At 44.3% G+C, this 19,146-nt stretch overlaps 1 protein-coding gene across 1 annotated transcript; it reads left to right on the top strand.

Moving 5' to 3' along the window:
- The first annotated feature begins 6,095 nt into the window (after nt 1-6,095).
- LOC136465889 (uncharacterized) lies at nt 6,096-6,536 on the top strand. Its single transcript, XM_066464451.1, has one exon. The coding sequence runs from the start codon at nt 6,096-6,098 to the stop codon at nt 6,534-6,536; it is 441 nt and encodes a 146-aa protein (XP_066320548.1).
- Nucleotides 6,537-19,146: the final 12,610 nt, after the last annotated feature.

The raw sequence follows: 19,146 nt of genomic DNA, 5'->3' as shown, positions 1-19,146 counted from the left end.
ACCACAACCGAGAGCCGCCGCCGTCGCCATTGCTCTGTCGAGCCCATGCACCCTCACCATTGTGTCGTTGGTCACTCCAGCTAGCCCACAACTCCACCATCACCTCCTGTAGCTCGTTGACCTTACCATTGAGCCAGAGAGTCAAGATAGAGGCCACATTTCCTTCTTCCCATGGCGGAGCGCCATTGCCGCGCTGAGCTCCGATGAGCTCCCATGTGCTCACCACCACACCTTGGCTCGCTCCGTCACTCCCACAGTACTGCTGCGAGTTCCTCTAGCTCATCGTCATCTCCGCGCAGCCAATCGACCTTAGGTGAGGCTGCATTCGGCATTTCCACGGCGCCGCAACCTCGCCGAGTTGGGTGCTCCGTGGCCAGCCCCACCTAGAGTACCTCGTCACCTCCGCTGTCTTCCTTCTTGTTCCTTGTGGCACCCTAATGCTAGAGTCAGGCCTAGCTAAACCTCTATTGACCGGAGATGGCCGGCGCACCGCCGGGCTCCTCCGCTGTGCCGCCATGAACGTCGGCGAGCTACCTCCGGTGGCTCCGCCCTCCCATCACCCACCTCTATCGACACGCCTAGATGCATAGAGCACGCTGGTGCCATCCCCCTCGCTGGAGACATCACCACCGACGAGCAAGAACGGGTCAATAGCCGCTCCTCTGGACGGTGGGGCCATTGACCCTGCGGGTCCCACCTGTCAATGGCTCAATAGTATTTATGGTTTGATTTAAATACAGATTTTGCTATGTTTTTGCAAAATTCATATCTAGAGTTTGGTAGATCCAAATTGGGTGGCTCTAATTTTGTTAGGATCTTGGTGATGTGTAGTATTTAGAAAAAATATAATCTAAGCACTTGTGGTAAATTTTCTAGGAGCATTAAATTGCCCTTTTAAATATGCTTTTGTATGCTTGTAAAATTGTTAATTTCATATCTGGAGTTCTAGTGATGCAAATGCTGTAAAATGTTTTTGGCATGCTTGTCTTGATGTAAAGAAGCTCTGGTAAAAGTTTGAGAGCCTGTGCATGAGTAGTTTGTGAGTTATGATTTTCCCTTTTATAATTAGGTGATACTTTGGTAAATTTTGATAATTAATATGTGAACCCAATGCTCATGAAATTTATTGGAGGCTATTCTGGTGCCTTAAGGATGCTAAGAAAAATATGAAATCTGTTGTTTGACACTTTTCAATAGGATTTCCTATTTATTCAAAAATCAGCCTTTCTGCCTTGTTATTTTTGTGTAGGATATTTCTTTTGGTAACTTTTGGTGAAATTTTCACAGTAGCCTACTTGGAGCATGTAGTAACCACTGTAATTGTTGTAGACTAAATGGTGTAGTTTTCATATAGGTCTATTATTCCATTTAAATAACTAAATAAATTAACCAAGGTATTAAAAGAAATGAATTGGTGGTGAACACCTTATTTTCTGATGTTATTTTGAGATGTGTGATGAGTTAGTAAAGTTGGTTTTGTCCATTTATATGTTTGCAACATCAGTTAATAATTATTTTCTTGCATTATGCTTTTCTGGATAGTTCTGAGAACTTTGCAAAGTTCATCATGATAATTTGGTTTTCTAGAACAGTTGTGAATACAAAAGTTGTATATAATTCATGTATCTAGCTCCTGTTAAAATTTGGTGGCATTTGGACAAGTAGTTTAGGAGTTACAGTAGTTCAATGTTGGGTCACAGTTTGCTTGCTCTCTGTCTTGATAGACCTGATTCTGTGTTTATATAAAGTCGACCTGCTAAACTTAGGAATCATGCTGAGGTGTCTAAAGTGAAATATAGACAATTTCATAAGCTTTCCAAATTTTCTTGTTTCAAATCAATTGGATTTATAAATCTCCAGTTATGAGTAAATTACTTGACTGCTACTTGTATGCCTGAAAACCTGATATATGCCTAAGTGTGTTCTTGCTCTCTAGAGAAGAGATATGTACTTACTCAGTAAAGTGATTTGAATAGAGCTCGATTAATATTAATTCATTGTGATGTTATGCTAATCATTGTTCCTCATGCGTGATCATCATGTCATCATACCATGCCATCTTCTATGCATCCATGATATTTATCTCGTGCATCGTCATGCAATAGGTTTTTCGAAGGGAATAACTGTTCTGGAATTCAAGCCAAGCCCGAAGGAGCAGCCACCGGAGCAGGAAGTGCAGGCCCTAGAAGAAGCACCAGAAGGAGACGTGGTTGGTTGTCCAGATCACACGCCTTGCAACTTCGTGAAAGGCAAGCCCCGGGGCATTATAAGCCACCTAGTTTTTGAAAGCAATTGAGTATATATGTGTTATGTATTTTGATGCATTAAGTTATAGGTGTTGATTGAAAACACTTGCTGCATTTATATCTAATCCTTGTCTAGAAAATATACCTTAAGCCTATGTAGGTTTGGATCGAGTAGATTGCTTAGTCCTACTTTAAACGGTAGAAGTCAGGTGATCTCCTGTCACCTATGAGCTTTAGGGACATTTATATATGGCACAGTTGGCTATATTTGCTATCGTAGAACAAAACCTGGTTAATTGAAATGGAGACCGGACGGAGGCTTGTAGGATGGTTATGCTTATAGTGATTCCGTCTGTGTCGATTAAGGACCGATGCTTGGAGCCTTTCCTTGTTCATGTTGAACGCGTGCCTTTCACTTCGTTGGCCAGACCCGGGTGTCTGACCGTGAAGCTGAGTAGCTCGGCTCAGGCCGGAAGTCGGTTTGTTCAAGTGCGCCTCGGAGGGGAGTCATTGCAAATTGCTAGTGTCCAAGGGCAGGTACCTCGAGGTCCTGATCATCCTAGTGGCATGATATCCCTAAGAATGTGACGCTGATCGGGCCTATGATTCCTGAGTTGTACCAAAGGTGATCTACGGCTGCCTTTAGCGGGGTTTGCCGGGTGAGTGTTAGGAATACCCCCTCAGCAGAGTTGTAATTCGATTCAAGTCACCGTCTCTCCCGGTTAGTGAGAACTTGACGGGTCTATCTCCATTGTAGATTCACTAAATGAATTAATGGTTCAAGAAAGATGATGATGATGACAGCCTTATTATACCTGCTATGGTTAATATTGTTTGCTCTTAATCAAGTGATTGCTATAGAACAGGTGCTAATCTAGATGACATGTTAATGGTTATTAACTTGATGCTTAAGTAATAAATGGGTGCTTATCTGTACAAAGCTTTTATGCAAAATGTTGTTAAGCAAGCTCCACTATATAGCAGTCTTGCACACCCCTTGGTGTTATGTTATTTCTAGTTTACGATGGGTAAGTCTAGCTGAGTACATTCCCGTACTCATGGTTTATTTCTCACCTGTTGCAGATGACCTTTTCTATCACGGTTGCTGCAAGTATTGCCTTCTCCCTGCCGGGGATGAAGACTAGACCATGGGGAATGGTCTCTACTAGAAGTTCTCATCTGATATGCTTTTGTGGGACATGACTATGAATTGGCAATGTATTTGAATTACTGAAGTTATGTCTTAAAAATATGTTGCTTCCGCTACTTGAACTTGGTTTGTAATATTTTACCTTAAACTCCGATGATGTAAGCTTTAAGCTATATGTGAAATGTTGTAAAAGATGATATGTTGTGTTAAATCATGTACGATCTTGGTTTGTTGTAAGTTGTTTGAAATCCTTTGAGATTTCACGGACTACCGGGGTTATGGGTGCATAAGTATAGGAATTTGATCACTCCGGTGATTGTTTTTGTACTTACGTTCTTATAATTTGGTCGGTTCTGTCACAGCTGGCATCGGAGCAAGGTTCAACACAAAACATATCATTTGTGTATTTAAAACAAAGGCTTTTGTGGAAAATTTGAACTTTAAACTAAGTATGCCAGTGGTCATATCCCTTATGCCCGATTAAGGACTCTTAGGTGGCTTATTTAAGTACTAACTTTGGGGAATTACTTGTTTTATTTTGTCCTCCATACGGCGTGCTATAGTATAGATGCCATCCGCTTGGGTGGTAATGTATGAATCAAATACCTCTACGCTTAGGTATGTGTGAGTTGTGAGAGCATGACCATCCAACCGTCGGTCTAGGGGAGAGTTAGCTTTGGTTACTAGAATATTTACATGTTATACACATGTATATATGAAGGTGCTTAATTGTGGGTATATCTGTTGGGTAGCCTTGGATGCCAAAGTATATATATCTGGGGATATGTATATGGAGAGTATCTTAGTTTACTACTTTAATGATGTGTTTTATTTGGGGTTTAGGGCTGCAATGAAATTTTATGCAGGTACCCTAACAACGCACTATTGTAGATCGACTAGTTATCGCCATTCGAGAGAACGTGTGTATGCCACCATATATTCTGCTAGAACTTAAATTTTCTTAGGTTTGTGAGGACGTATGGATCGTGCATGCATCATGTTCAATCATATATTACATTCTTGCATTACTCCCTCCTTTATAAACTGCTTATCCTAATTATTAAATTTTTCGCCTCTCAAAAATAACCCTCTTATAAGAAGTTGCATCCTTTTTGCTACAGATGGCAGCACCTGCGCTCCCTCTTTGCAGTGGTACTTTTCTAGAGCATTTTGGCACACCAACCCTGCTCTGGAGAATGCTAAGCTCTATTGGCTACACTGAGGCACCTCGCTATACTTGGACACAGAGTGAGCCATTAGGAGACATGCCTTGGTATGAGGTTGTGCTTGTGGTGCCACCGCATCCCACCAATCCACTATGGCGTGGTTGGCATGCAGAGTCTGATGGGCGCAGCTAGTGGGAAGCCGCACAAGTTACTGCTTTGGACGTGATCATGGAGATTGCTCAGAACTTTAGGGATGAGCTGGGTGGTGGACTGGCAGCATCCATTCCCCGCATTGCTCTAGCCACAGAATGGGCCCAAGATGTTGGTCAAAATGCTCATGGTGCTCTAGTTCGTGGCCGCAACGAGCAAGCGCAAAGTGATATCATGGCCATGAGTGCCATGATGGCAGTGCTGAAGGTGAACCATGATTGTTAGTATACGCTTTCAAGGGTGATAGATGAGGCTCAGAGGGCAAAAGCCGCTCAGCACAAGTACAAGAAGCTCGCCCGCAAGTCAGCTAGAGCGCTAGCTATGACTCGACAAGAGTTTGAAGAAAGCAAGGAAATTGCCAATTACTACCTGCAGCAGTGGGGGCAAGTAGCCCGTGAGAGGGATGCGCTTCATGATCAGCTTATGAACCTCACCATAGAGCAAGATGAGGCAGTACAAGAGTTGGATCATGTTACTCGATACCAGGATGCAGCCCTAGAGTTGGCAGAAGCAAGGCGTCAAGCTCGGATTCAAGATCACATCCATGTCATGGAAATGCAGAATTACCTAAATGAGGAAGGTCTAGTGGAGATTCATCACCTCAATAATGAGAGGAACCCAATTCCTCACCCTCCACCAGTTTATCTAGATCTTGGTCCTCAGGTGATTGTAGCTGAAGATGATGGGATGGAAGTTGATGGTCCTAGAGTTCCTGCACCTGTTGAGGTAGAAGAAGATGAGGATGAGGAGTTCAAGCCCGTTAGCGACGAGGATGGAGAGGCCATCTTTGATGCTAACTCAGAGGATGATGCGTAGTGTAGCTTAGCACTTAGCTAATATGCTAGAACCAGTCTTTTGATGACTCTCATGCATGGACATGTAGCTTGGTGGTAAGCTGATCTTTGGGGTGTAATATCGAACCCTATGTTATCTTTGATGTAAGGTTGGAACCTCGATGGTTTAGATATAACCTATCAGACATGTTGTGCTCCATGTTATGTGAACCTTTCCTTAATTCTGTCCTTGTGTCGACGAAATTGCCTTTTGTTAAGTACATCGCATTATTGCGCCAAGTGATGCGATTGATGTTGTTGGGTTATTGTGATAAAGTATTGTGCCTCTGTTTGTTGTATGAAATTTATTCTCTCCAATGAAATCAGTTTGGCATAATTACGTAATTCATCCACAAATTTCCACATCATCAATGCTCACTGGCTATGCATTTTGTAGATGTCTTACAATCTTCGTTGGGGTCATGGCAATGGAGATGAGGAACACCCGCAACTCCCTCCACCACCGCCTACACCAGCTGAACTTATGCAGATGGTGGTGGAAAGCCAGCGCATGTTAGCTGAGGCTATGCGCCAATTGGCAAATCATGATGAGCGTCATGTCCATCAAGGACCGAAGCCAAATCAGTATAGTACTTTCAAGGATTTCATGGATACAAAACCTCCTATCTTTAGAGAGGCAGAAGAACCGCTTCAAGCTGATGAGTGGCTAAACACCACAGAGCAAAAGTTTCAACTGCTCAGGATAACTGAAGGTATGAAGGCATCATATGCTGGGCATCAGTTGCATGGACCCGCAGGCATTTGGTGGAGTCATCACCGGACCACCTTCCCTGCAAATGTTGAAGTGGTATGGGATCAGTTCAAGCAAGCTTTCAGGGGGCATTATATTCCTCCTGGCCTTATGGCAATTAAGCATACAGAGTTCATGAAGCTGACTCAAGGTAACAAGAGTTTGAATGAGTACCTCTAGGCTTTTAACAACCTAGCGAGGTATGCTCCAGAATTTGTGGACATAGATGCCAAGAAGATTGCTAGTTTCAAGAGGGGACTTCCCCTAAGCTGATGAAGTCTATGGGCAACAGCAAGTGTACCACTTTCAATGAGTTTATTAGTGACGCTTTAACCCAAGAGAACAATGATGCTATTTATGATGCTTCCAAGAGTTGCAAAAGGAATTATGAGGCAGGGGCTTCTCAGTCTAAGGCTCCTATGGTGGCCAAAACTTAGTATCGTCCATCGGCTGCAAACATCAGGTATCATCCTCCACAAAAGAAGAATCAGGCAAAAACTAGCTTTCGCAAGGGCTATACTATTGCTCTCCCCAAGAATACTTCTAAGTAGGGCAGTTCCAATGCTCCACCAGCCAACAGACCATGCTAGAACTGCAACAAGACTGATCATTGTGCCAAAAGTTACCCTCTTCCTCCGAAGAATGCTTTTCAGAGCAACTTGCGTTGGGGGCATGCTCACTTCACCACTATAGAAGAGATCCCTGCTGGCGAGGTTGTCACTACTGGTAAGTTTCTAGTTAACAATCATCCCGCAGTTGTACTGTTCGACTCTGGTGCTTCGCATTCTTTTATAAGTCCATCCTTTGCATCAATGTTTGGTATTCAATCCATTTAGTGAACTTGTCAATAGCGACATAGATGTACTCGAAGCCTCCTAGTGCTCTCGCAAGTGGTCCAACCATGTCTAGCCCCTAGCATGAGAAGGGCCAAGATGGTGGTATACATTAAATATGTTTGACCCAACTTGTTTAAAAACCACTAAAATTTTGAACTTTTTATAACTTTACTAAAATATGTTTAAACCCAACTTGTTTAGGAACTAATAATTAGAAGTACACATTAAATATAAAAATCCCATGTGTGTGAATGATTGCTTGCCTATGAACATGTGGTGGTACACCTGCATACATTCTCAAATTTGAATTCAAATGCAATCAAAACTTAATATTTGAAATCTGGGAAAAAGAAAAAGAATTAGGAAAATGGAGAAGCTACTTGGGCTCTTTCTCTCCTCCCTCCTCCCCTCTCGGCCCACGAAGCAACAACAACAGCCCATCCCCTTCCCCCTTCCTTGCTGCACATCATGGCCCAACCCAACAGGTCGACCCACTCCATCTCCCCCTCCCTCTCTCCCTCTCGCCAACAGGTGGAGCCCACCTATCATCATCGTCCTCTCCCTCCCGCCGTCGATGCAAACACAAGCATCGACGATGGCGAGCCACTGTAACCACCTCACCGAGCACATGGAGGAGATATTGAACACCACCAGAACCACGTGGCCCTGCTTCTCCCGTCTCCTCCCCAAATATCTCGGCGAGAAGGCACAGCACCACGGCCATGCGGCACGCCGCTCCCCGCACGGCCACCCCACCATGAACAAGCTTCTCACCTCTAGGCACCAGCACGAACAGGACGACGACTGTGGCGACCTGCCTTAGGATTAGTGCACAAGCACGAATGGAAGAAAGATCTAGCGGCGGGGGAAAATATCCCTGCCAGCGAACCGACATGGTCGGCCTATAAATAGGCTCTGCCATGGGCGCTCGAGCACCACCCACCGCAGTCCAAGCTTCGCTAGGAGCTAGAACATGCCCTCTCTCCCTCCATTTCTCCTTTCCCCTCCTCGGTAGCAAGCTAGGCCTTCTTAATCCAGAGCCGCTGGGCGCCATTGGTGCCGCTTCTCTTCCCCTTCTTCCTTACTATGTCTTGAGCCAAATTGGTGAGCAGGTGAGCATCCTGAGCGCCTCTGCTAGCCTATGCACCCCTTAGATCCCTTTCTCCCCCTCTATGTCACCCTACCACCGTGCACGACCCTTCGCCAGGCCGCCGCGGCCGGTGACCACCACCGGCAAGGCACGGATAGGTACTGCACCAGCACCACTATACTAGCCAAGCACCCACACTTACACGCGCACAAAAATGTGGCTTTGTTAGGCCTTGTACTTACACACGCACATCACCACGCCACCGGGATATCACCGGCAAGCTACCACCACCACCATGATCCCTCCCCGTCACCATGTCACCTCCAACATGCACAGGACGACCTCCCAAGCCCCGTCCACCCTTTCCCAACTAGCGTGGGAGCACTGTGTCGCCGGCGTGCCAAGCTCCAGCAAGCTTGTGGCCTCTCCCCTGCTCTGCCACTGCACCGGAGCCATCGCCCGATGACGTCCGCCCTCCGCTTCCCCTCCGTCCTCCCTCCCTCTCTATCATGTGGGACCGAGCCAAACGGCGTCACCCCTTCCCCGTCCCTCCTAATAGGACCGATGGGCCCACATGTCAGCGACCCACACTGCCGACCCGACCAGTCAGCCACACCTGCATAACACACATACACATAGCACGAGGTACAATTAGGTAATTGCTAGGTACACCCTGCAGTTGTACCCAGAAAGCTATAAACCCCATTTCCAGACTTTGAAAAATTCCCAGAAAATTTATAAAATAACTAGATGAAATAAGTAATATTTTCATGTAATTAGTTCATATTTTCATGTGCTAGAAAAATCATATAAAATAATGCTTAGTAAATTAAATATAGGATAAACTTCAAAAATGCATAACTATCGCATCCTAACTCCGTTTTGTATGAAACCACTTCTAGAATCTACCTAAATCTAGCTCTATGCATTCACCCAGTACCACCATACTATTCTATGTTTGCTTTTGCCTCTTTTATTTTATGTTTAGCTGTAGTATTACTCGATAGCTCCGCCCGGCAGGCGACAGTGACTACCAGGAGAACGAGGACCCGGACTACGTAGACATGCTGGAAGGAGACAACAACTGAAGGCAAGTCCTAGCTTTCCCCCTTCTACCATCTTGCTTTAACTACAACTTATGCATAACCTTGAGTAATAAATTATTATCCTGTCTTGAGCTTGGAATTTATGTGATTTATGTTGATTTAAGATAAAAGGTTATCTCATTGTTTATGAGCTCCGTAATGTGACAACTCATGATAATAATGTTGGAACTTGAACTCGGTAAACCTAAAACCCAACAGGGGGTGAGTGAATGGTGATCTATGTGGAGGTAGATTACCATGGCAGGATCGCCTAGGAGAGGGATCCTATGGGGAGATACCCGCCTCGGTCACATAAGGATCGGTTCATAGTCTCTTTCACCTAGTGAGATATTTACGTACAACCACATGTCTATTTATTGATGACATTCTCATATATTCTAAGAGTGCTGAGGAACATGAACAACATCTAAGAGTGATATTGAACAAGTTATGGGCACATGAGCTATACATAAAATTTAGCAAGTGTGATTTTTGGCTAAAAGAAGTCGCTTTTCTAGGGCACATCATCACCGCGGATGGAGTAAAAGTAGACCCAGAGAAGGTTAAAGCCGTATCTGAGTGGAAGCAACCTATGAACGTAACAGGAGATTCGTAGTTTCCTCGGACTAGCAGGGTACTATAGAAGATTCATTGAAGGATTTTCAAAGCTTTGCAAGACCCATGACTGCCCTGACACAGAAAGGAAAGGAATTCAAGTGGACAGAAGCATGTGAGAAGAGCTTCTAGGAATTGAAAACAAGACTAACCACTGCTTCGATACTCACACTACCTGGACATATACCAAAGCTTTATAGTGTATTGCGATGCTTCCCGACAAGGTTTAGGGTGTGTTTTAATGCAAGATGGTAAAGTGGTCGCCTACTGCCTCCCGACAACTAAAGAAGCACGAAGAAAATTACCAAGCCCATGTTTTGGAACGAGCAGCGGTAGTGCACTGCATTAAAAATATGGAGACACTATCTCATTGGAAACAAATGCGAAATATTCACGGACCACAAAAGTTTGAAATACATATTCACCCAATCTGATTTGAACCTATGACAAAGGAGATGGTTGGAACTGATTAAGGATTATGATCTGAGTGTACAATACCATCTAGGAAAAGCAAACGCAGTTGCAGACGCACTAAGCAGGAAATCCTATTGCCACTACATGACCACTTTGAATCAAAGGCCAGAATTAGCGCAAGAAGTTTGCCAACTAAACTTACAGATCATACCACATGGCATCTTAAATGTTCTACATGTCCATCCCACCTTGGAAGATCGGATAAAGGAAGCCCAGGATAACTATGGAGATATACAATGTCTCAAGGAACATAGTAGTAAAAAGGAAATCTTGGGTTTCAAGGTGGATGAACAAGGGAAGCTATGGTACGAAGACCAGATATGTGTACCCCAAGATAAGGAATTTCGAAGGCTAATATTGGATGAAGCACACCATTCTGCCTACTCCATTCACCTTGGATCGACTAAAATGTACATGGACCTCAAACAAAAATATTGGTGGAATGGAATGAAGGGAGATATCGCAGAATACGTCGCCCTGATGTGATACCTGCCGATGAGTTAAGGCAAAACACCAATGACTAGCAGGATTACTCCGACCCCTACATATCTTAGTGTGGAAATGGGACGAGATCAGTATGGACTTCATAGCAGGGCTGCCCAAAACACCAAATGGACATGATTCAATATGGGTTATATTGGACTGACTGACAAAGGTAGCACGTTTTATTCTAGTAAGGATCGATTACAAAGGCGACAAGTTGGCACAACTATACATCGATAACATACTTCGGTTACATGGGGTACCAAGCCAAATCATTTCGGATAGGGGAACACAATTCACATCACTGATTTTGGAAGAGCTTACATAAAGCCCTAGGAACATGCCTAGATTATAGCTCAGCCTACCATCCGCAAACAGATGGACAGACGGAATGAGTAAACCAAATCTTGGAAGACATGCTTGCGTGCATGTGTGCTCACCTATGGGAAAGACTGGGAAAAGAGCTTATCATTTGCAGAGTTCTCCTACAACAATAGTTACCAAGCAAGCTTAAAGATGGCACCATTTGAAGCATTGTATGGAAGAAAATGCCGAACACCATTAATGTGGTCCGAGGTTGGAGAAAGAAGTTTGTTTGGTCCAGACATGATCAAGGATGCAGAAGAACAAGTAGCTAGGGTAGAGAGAACTTGAAAGCGGCATAAAGCAGGCAAAAGAGCTATGTAGACACCCGACTGAAGGACATTAGAATTCCAACCAGGAGACTTTGTCTATCTAAAAGTATCACCAATCAGGGGCACTCGAAGATTTCAAGTCAGAGGAAAACTAGCACCATGATATATTGGGCCATACAAGATCATTGAAAAGATTGGAGTAGTAGTTTATCATCTGGACCTGCCATCAGAAATGTCAGATGTACATGACGTGTTTCACATGTCACAACTAAAGCAATATTTGAGGGTACCGGAAGAACAAGCTCTAGTAGAAACTATAGATTTGCAACCAGACCTACAATACGAAGAAAGGCCGATCAAGATATTGGATGTAGCCACCCGAAAAACCAGAAGGACAGCAGCAAGGTTCTGCCGGGTACATTGGAGTAATCACAGTGAGGAAGAAACCACCTAGAAAAGAGAAGATGATCTCAAGAAGGATTTCCCATATCTATTCGAGGATAGGTCCAAATCTCAAGGATGAGATTCTTTTTAAGGGGGTAGGTTTGTAACACCCTAAAATTTTGACCTAATTTAAAAACCACTAAAGTTTGAACTTTTTAAAACTTTAATAAATATGTTTAAACCCAACTTGTTTAGGAAATAATAATTAGAAGTACACATAAAATATAAAAATCCCATGTGTGTGACTGATTGCTTGCTTGTGAACATATGGTGGTACACCTGCATACATTCTCAAATTTGGATTCAAATGCAATCAAAACTTAATATTTGAAATCTGGGAAAAAGAAAAAGATGAAAATGGAGAAGCTACTTGCGCTCTTTCTCTCCTCCCTCCTCCCCTCTCAGGCCCACGAAGCGATCGCAGCAGCCCATCCCCTTCCCCCTTCCTTCCCACACATCGTGGCCTAGCCTAGTAGCATCGGCCCACTCCCTCTCCCCCTCCCTCTCTCCCTCTCACCGATAGGTCGAGCCCACCTATCATCATCGTCCTCTCCCTCCCGCCGTCGACGCAAATACCTCGTTGACGACGGTGAGCTACCGTAACCACCACACCAAGCTCATGCAGGAGATGTTGAACACCACCAGAGCCACATGGCCCAGTTTCTCCCCCTCTCCTCCCTAAATATCTTAGTGAGAAGGCACAACACCACGGCCACACGACGCGGTGCTCCCTGCATGGCCACCCCGCCATGAACAAGCTTCTCAGCTCTGGACACCAGCACAAATAGGACGACAACTGTGGCTGAACCACCTTAGGATTAGAGCACGAGCACGAATGGAAGAAAGATCTAGCACCAAGGGGAAAATATCCCCGCCGGTGAACTAACATGGCCGACCTATAAATAGGCTCGCGGCCATGGGCGCTCGAGCACCACCCACCACACTCTGAGCTCCGCTAGGAGCTAGAACATGCCCTCTCCTCCTCCATTTCTCCTTTGCCCTCCTCGGTAGCAAACTAGTCCTTCTTTCCTGATTCGGAGCCACCGGGCGCCATTGGAGCCGCTCCTCTTCCCCTTCTTCCTTGCTGCGTCTCTAGCCAAATTGGTGAGCAGGTGAGAACCCTAAGCCCCTCCGCTAGCCTATGCACCCCTTAGCTCCCTTTCTCCCCCTCTATGTCACCCTACCGCCAGTGCACCACCCTCCGTCGGGCCACCGCGGCCGGTGACCACCACCGGCGAGGCTCGGATAGGTACTGCACCAGCACCACTACACTCGCCAAGCACCCACACTTACACACACATGAAAACATGGCCTCATTAGGCCTTGTACTCACACGCGCACATCACCACGCCATCAGGGTATCTTCGGCAAGCCACCACCACCGCCACGATCCCTCCTCATCCACCTTGTCACCTCCAATGGGCCAAGGATGACCTACCGAGCTCCATCCGCCCTTTCCCCACTAGCGTGGGAGCACCGTGTCGCCGACATGCCAAGCTCTAGTGAGCCCACGGCCTCTCCCCTACTCCGCCACTACACCAGAGCCATCGACCCCACAACCTCCGTCCTCTCCATCCCTCTCTGTCATGTGGGACCGAGCCAAACGGCGTCACCTCTTCCCCGTCCCTCTTAACAGGACCGATGGGCCCACATGTCAGCGACCCACACCATCGACCCCACTAGTCAGCCACACACACATAGCACACACACGCACAACATGGGGTACACTTAGGTAATTGCTAGGTACACCCTGTAGTTGTACCGAGAAAGCTATAAACCCCTTTTCTAAATAGAACAATTCCCAGAAAATTTGTAAAATAACTAGATGAAATAAGGAATATTTTCATGTAATTAGTTCATATTTTCATGTTCTAGAAAAATCCTATAAAATAATTCTTAGTAAATTAAATATAGGATAAACTTAAAAAATGCATAACTATCACATCCTAACTCCAGTTTCGCATGAAACCACTTCTAGAATTCATCTAAAATCTAGCTCTATGCATTCACCTAGTACCACCATACTATTCTATGTTTGCTTTTGCCTCTTTTATTTTATGTTTATCTATAGTCTTACTCGGTAGCTCCGCCCGACTAGGCGATAGTGACTACTAGGAGAATGAGGACCCGGACTACGTAGACTTGCTGAAAGGAGACAACATCAAAGGAAAGTCCTAGAGTTTCCCCTTCTACCATCTTGCTTTTACTATAACTTATGCATAACCTTGAGTAATAAATTATTATCCTATCTTGAGCTTAGAATTTATGTGATTTATTTTGATTTAAGATAAAAGGTTATCTCATTGTTTATGAGCTCCAGTAATGTGACAACTCATGATAATAATGTTGGAACTTGAACTCGGTAAACCTAAAACCCAACAGGGTGTGTGTGAATGGTGATTTGTGTGGAGGTAGATTACCATGGCAAGATTGCCTGGAGAGGGATCCTAGTGGGGAGATACCCGCCTCGGTCACATAAGGACCGGTTCATAGTCTCTTTCGCCTAGTGAGATATTTATGTACAACCACATGTCTATATGGGTAGACTTGATCTCACACCCCATTAGATAGAAATATAGTTCGTACTAGGATGCCAGTGTAGGCAGTGGAATATCAGGAGCAGGCACGGATGCTAGGTGATCTTCTGTGGCCTGGTTGGCGTGGTTGCTAGGTGATCTTCCACGTTAAGCCCTTAGATTATTTTGGTCACGTTCGAGCCCATGTTATTATATGAATGGCCGAGTACGAGCCATGTTGTTATCTAATTGGCCAGGTACAAGCCATGTTATGATTGGTCAGGTACTGAGCCAAGTTACAATATGAAAGGCTAGGTACAAGCCCACGATTATTGTTTTGGCCGCGTTCGAGCTCATGATATGGATTATGTAGTTGGATGATTTGGCGTGGATGCTAAGTGATCTTCCATGTTGTTTTGTGTGGATGCTAAGTGATCTTCCATATTGTTTTCGAACCCCTAAAAAGCCTAGTAGGACTATATGGACATCTAAGGTCGCGTACATTCGAGTAGGGGGTCTCGTTAGTTTCCGTTCGATCCGCTGATCATGAAAGGTACGACGCCTATCATGTGGGGAATTGTGTACACCTCTGCAGAGTTTTCTTAAATCTATTCGAATAGCCACATCCTTGGAATGGGCAGATGCTAGGAGATGACGCTATGATTAGACTTAACCCTTTTATGTGAAAGGAAACTGTGAAATGGAAATCTTAATAATAGCTCGGGGACTAGTGGAAATGGTAGTACTCCGCTAGGACGCACCCTCTTAAAAATGACCACTGCAACACTTCTATTTCCACCCTATGGTTAGGGCTTGCTGAGTACGTATGTACTCACCTATTGTTGACTCACATATTTTGGCTCTAGAGAAGACCAAGACTTCGACGAGGAGGCTCACAACGAGGACTAAAAGTCACATGAGGATCCATTCGTATGATGTCGACATCGAAGCTAGGGTTATCATCTACGCTCAAGTTTGCCTGTGGTTTAGGTTATTGCTACATAATGTATCATCGCGTTAGAGACCACCATGATGTAATAAAATGCCGCCCCGTAGCAGTAGTCTTTTGCTAACCATGTAATTCCCTAGTTAGCCCTTAGGGTTACTATTGTAAAACACTACTATTTTAGATATCAATAAAGCTCGGATCATTTATTATATTTATTTTGTGTGCCATTTCTGTAAATCTAGCGTACTTGTCCGTGATCCTGGCGCAAGTACGATATTTAATGGACTCTCAAAAATGAGTGGCCGACAGGCTATGAGCGGGAACATGTGATTGTCTTGCAAAAAATTAGCATGGCTTGCAACGACAGACCAAGTCCTCTGCATCCTTCAGTGCTGATGGACACTAGTAGCCAGAGCGGAAGATTTTCCCAACCAGGGTCCTTGATGCGGCATGGTTCCTATAGCAACCAGCGTGAACTTCCTCTAAAATCTCTCTGCCCTCCTCAGTGTGAAACACATTTTTGAAGTACTCCAGATGAAGCAGCTCAGGCGGTATATCTTATCGCTGACTAAAACATAGTTTTTACTCCGTCGAAGAACTTGTTCTGCTTCTACCTTATCTGAGGGTAGCTTATCATCTTTGATGTAATCAATGAACACCTAGGTCCAGAAAGCATTAACAACCAAGATTTGCTTATCAAGCATTGGTGCATCCTCCGAGTGAATTTGTGCTTCAACTATGGAGGATTTAGTCAACTCTTGAACAAAAACATCCTTTGGTACAATTGATCTATTAGACCCCATCTTGGCTAGGACATCTGCCCAAACGTTGAGATCTCTGACTATATGATGGAATTCAAGACCCTAAAGTGCTTCTCTAGCTTGCGAACTTCAGGCACAATAGGCGTCCCTTGTTTCTTTGGTGTAGTCCCAATCTTTGTTTACTTGATTAATCACTACAGAGGAGTCCCCATACACGAGTAGTCACTTGATGCCCAATGTTGCAGCTAAACGTAGCCCATGGATCAGGGCCTCATATTCAGCCTCGTTATTGGTTGTGGACCACAAGATTTGGAGGACGTACTTTAGCTATTTGCCTGATAGAGATATGAAAAGGACTCCAGTGCCCGCTCCACCCAGTTTAAGAGAACCATCGAAATACATCTTCTAATGTTCTAAATCAACAACTGGTTCTGTCTGTTGAGTTTCAGTCCACTCTACCACGAAATTAGCCAATGCTTGGGACTTGATAGCTTTGCGAGTATGAAAACTGATGTTTAATGCACCCAGCTCCACTGCCCATTTAGAAATATAACCAGTAGCATCACGATTATGGAGTATATCCTCAAGCAGGAAGTCTGTTATCACCATGATCTCGTGTGCATCAAAATAATGGTGAAGTTTGTGGGAAGTGATTAGTAAGGCATAGAGCAACTTCTGGACTTGTGGGTAATAGATTTTAGATTCTGAGAGTACATCGCTGATTTAATATACTAGGTATTGTACTTTGTAGACATGTCCTTCGGATTTTTTGACCACCATGGCTGTGCTGACTATGTGAGTAGTTGCGGCAATTTAAAGTAACAACGGCTCATCTTTGATGGGGCGAGACAATATGGGAGCGCTAGTGAGATATTCCTTCAGACTCTCAAAAGTTCTATTGGCTTCCTCTGTTCACTCGAACTTGCCTAATGCTTTGAACAGCTTGAAAAAGGCAAGCCCTTTTTCTCCAAGCCATGATATGAATCTATTAAGGACAGCCATACATCTTGTAAGCTTCTGGACATCTTTTAGCTTCTGTGGAGGACCCATAGTCATGATTGCTTTGATCTATTTTTGAGATGCTTCTATCCTACGATTGCTGACGAGAAAACCGAGTAATTGTCCTGATGGAATTCCTGAAGACACATTTAGTTAGATTTAACCTCCATCGAAATGCCCGCAGGTTATTGAACGTTTGCTCCAAATCAGCAATTAGATTAGAGGGTTCTTTAGTTTTGACGATAACATCATTGACATAAGCCTCGACATTGTCACCAATTGCTAATGTAAACACGCTCGAGTAGCCCGCTGGTACGTAGCCCCTGTGTTCTTCAATCCAAACGTCATGGTAGTATAATAGTTTGCCCCAAAAGGAGTAATGAAGGCAGTGTGAGGTTGATCTTCCTCCTTTAGAGCGATCTGATGATACCCCGAGTAGCAGTCTAAGAAGAAGAGTAAAGCTGATCCAGCAGTAGAGTCTACGATCTGATCAATGCGTGGGAGCCCAAATGGGTCTTTGGGGCAATGTTTATTGAGATATGTATAGTCCACGCACATTCGCCATTCACCCGAGTTCTTTTTTCTGACCAAGACTGGGTTGGTTAACCACTATGGATGGAGAATTTCTTTTATAAACCACGCTGCCAATAGCTTGGCAATTTCTTTCTTGATGGATTCTTTTTTGTCTGGTGTAAAGCATCGAAGACGTTGCTTGACTGGCTTAGAGCCCACATTTAGCTCAAGTTTGTGCTTAGCCAAATCCCTTGGGACACCTGGCATATCAGCCGGTTTCCATGCGAAGATGTCCTTGTTGTCCCTAAGAAATTTGGTGAGCGCAAATTCCTATTCAAAAGGGAGTTGGCTGCTAGTACCAGCTATCTTGGAAGTATCAGCATCATCTAGAATAATTTTCTTGGTAGACGCATCTGGAGTTGTTGATAAGGAGAGGATTTTCTTAGCAGGGCTTTCTAGACATCTTGCTTCATCTTGTGAGTCGTGCTGGCAATTTCCTGAACTTCTAGGTCAAGCTGCACCTTGGTTGCAATTTGTACTACCTCGGTATCATAGTCATAGGAACGCCTGAGATCATCGCGGAAGGTACCTTTGGGATCATAGTCATAGGAACGTCTGACCAGTTTGCTTCCTTGGAGGGTACCTTTGTTGGTTATTTTGACGATGTTGTTGCCCCCTTGAGTACTCTGCTGATTATCCCTGTTATCTTGCTTGTTGAAAAATCTAGCCTTGGTACGTTCTTCAGAGTTGATTAGATTCTGAACATGGATTCAAAAATCCTCAATGTTTCTTGAAAAATTTCTGCAGACGTCTTGAAACTGCCAACATTCCCGAATCCCCTCAGAGAAGAACTCAATAACATCAGAATCTAAAACATCAGAAACAGTAGCTCTCATCTCAGAGAAGCAACGATAAAATTCTCGTAATGATTCACCCTGTTTCTATTTGCAATTTTTGAATTCTATCTTTGTATTCGGTCGGGTGAGAACTCCTACAAAATTCTCCACAAACAATGTTTTTAAATTCTCCCATGTGTCGACTAAACTTTTGCGAAGCTTGCTAAACCATTGGAGCGGAACAGGTTCGAGTGCCATTGGAAAAAAGAGAGCTTTAGTATCATTTTTCCCTCCTGCTAATTGACAAGTCATAGAGTAGACGCGAAGCCATTCCCAAGCTCGATCTTTCCATCATATTTGGAGTAGTTGGAAGGTTTGAATTTAGCCAGAAGTGGAGTAGCTCTTGGCCTTCTCGAGAAACATGGAAAACCATCGATGACAGGTCCATCTTTATAGGACGATTCGGCTTCTCCTTCGCGATCGCTCTGTGCTTCATCATGATCAATGATATGCCGACTACCCCACTGTAGTTGTTGAGCTTGGTTCTGCTGAGC

The sequence above is a fragment of the Miscanthus floridulus genome, chromosome 7, assembly GCF_019320115.1.
Source record: "Miscanthus floridulus cultivar M001 chromosome 7, ASM1932011v1, whole genome shotgun sequence".
In the NCBI taxonomy this organism is placed as follows: Eukaryota; Viridiplantae; Streptophyta; class Magnoliopsida; order Poales; family Poaceae; genus Miscanthus; species Miscanthus floridulus.
This window is presented reverse-complemented; position numbering and strand designations above follow the sequence as displayed.

What these genes read in the sequence shown, in the direction of transcription:
- LOC136465889 (XM_066464451.1), top strand. Translation starts at nt 6,096, where the DNA reads ATGGTGGTGGAAAGCCAGCGCATGTTAGCTGAGGCTATGCGCCAATTG.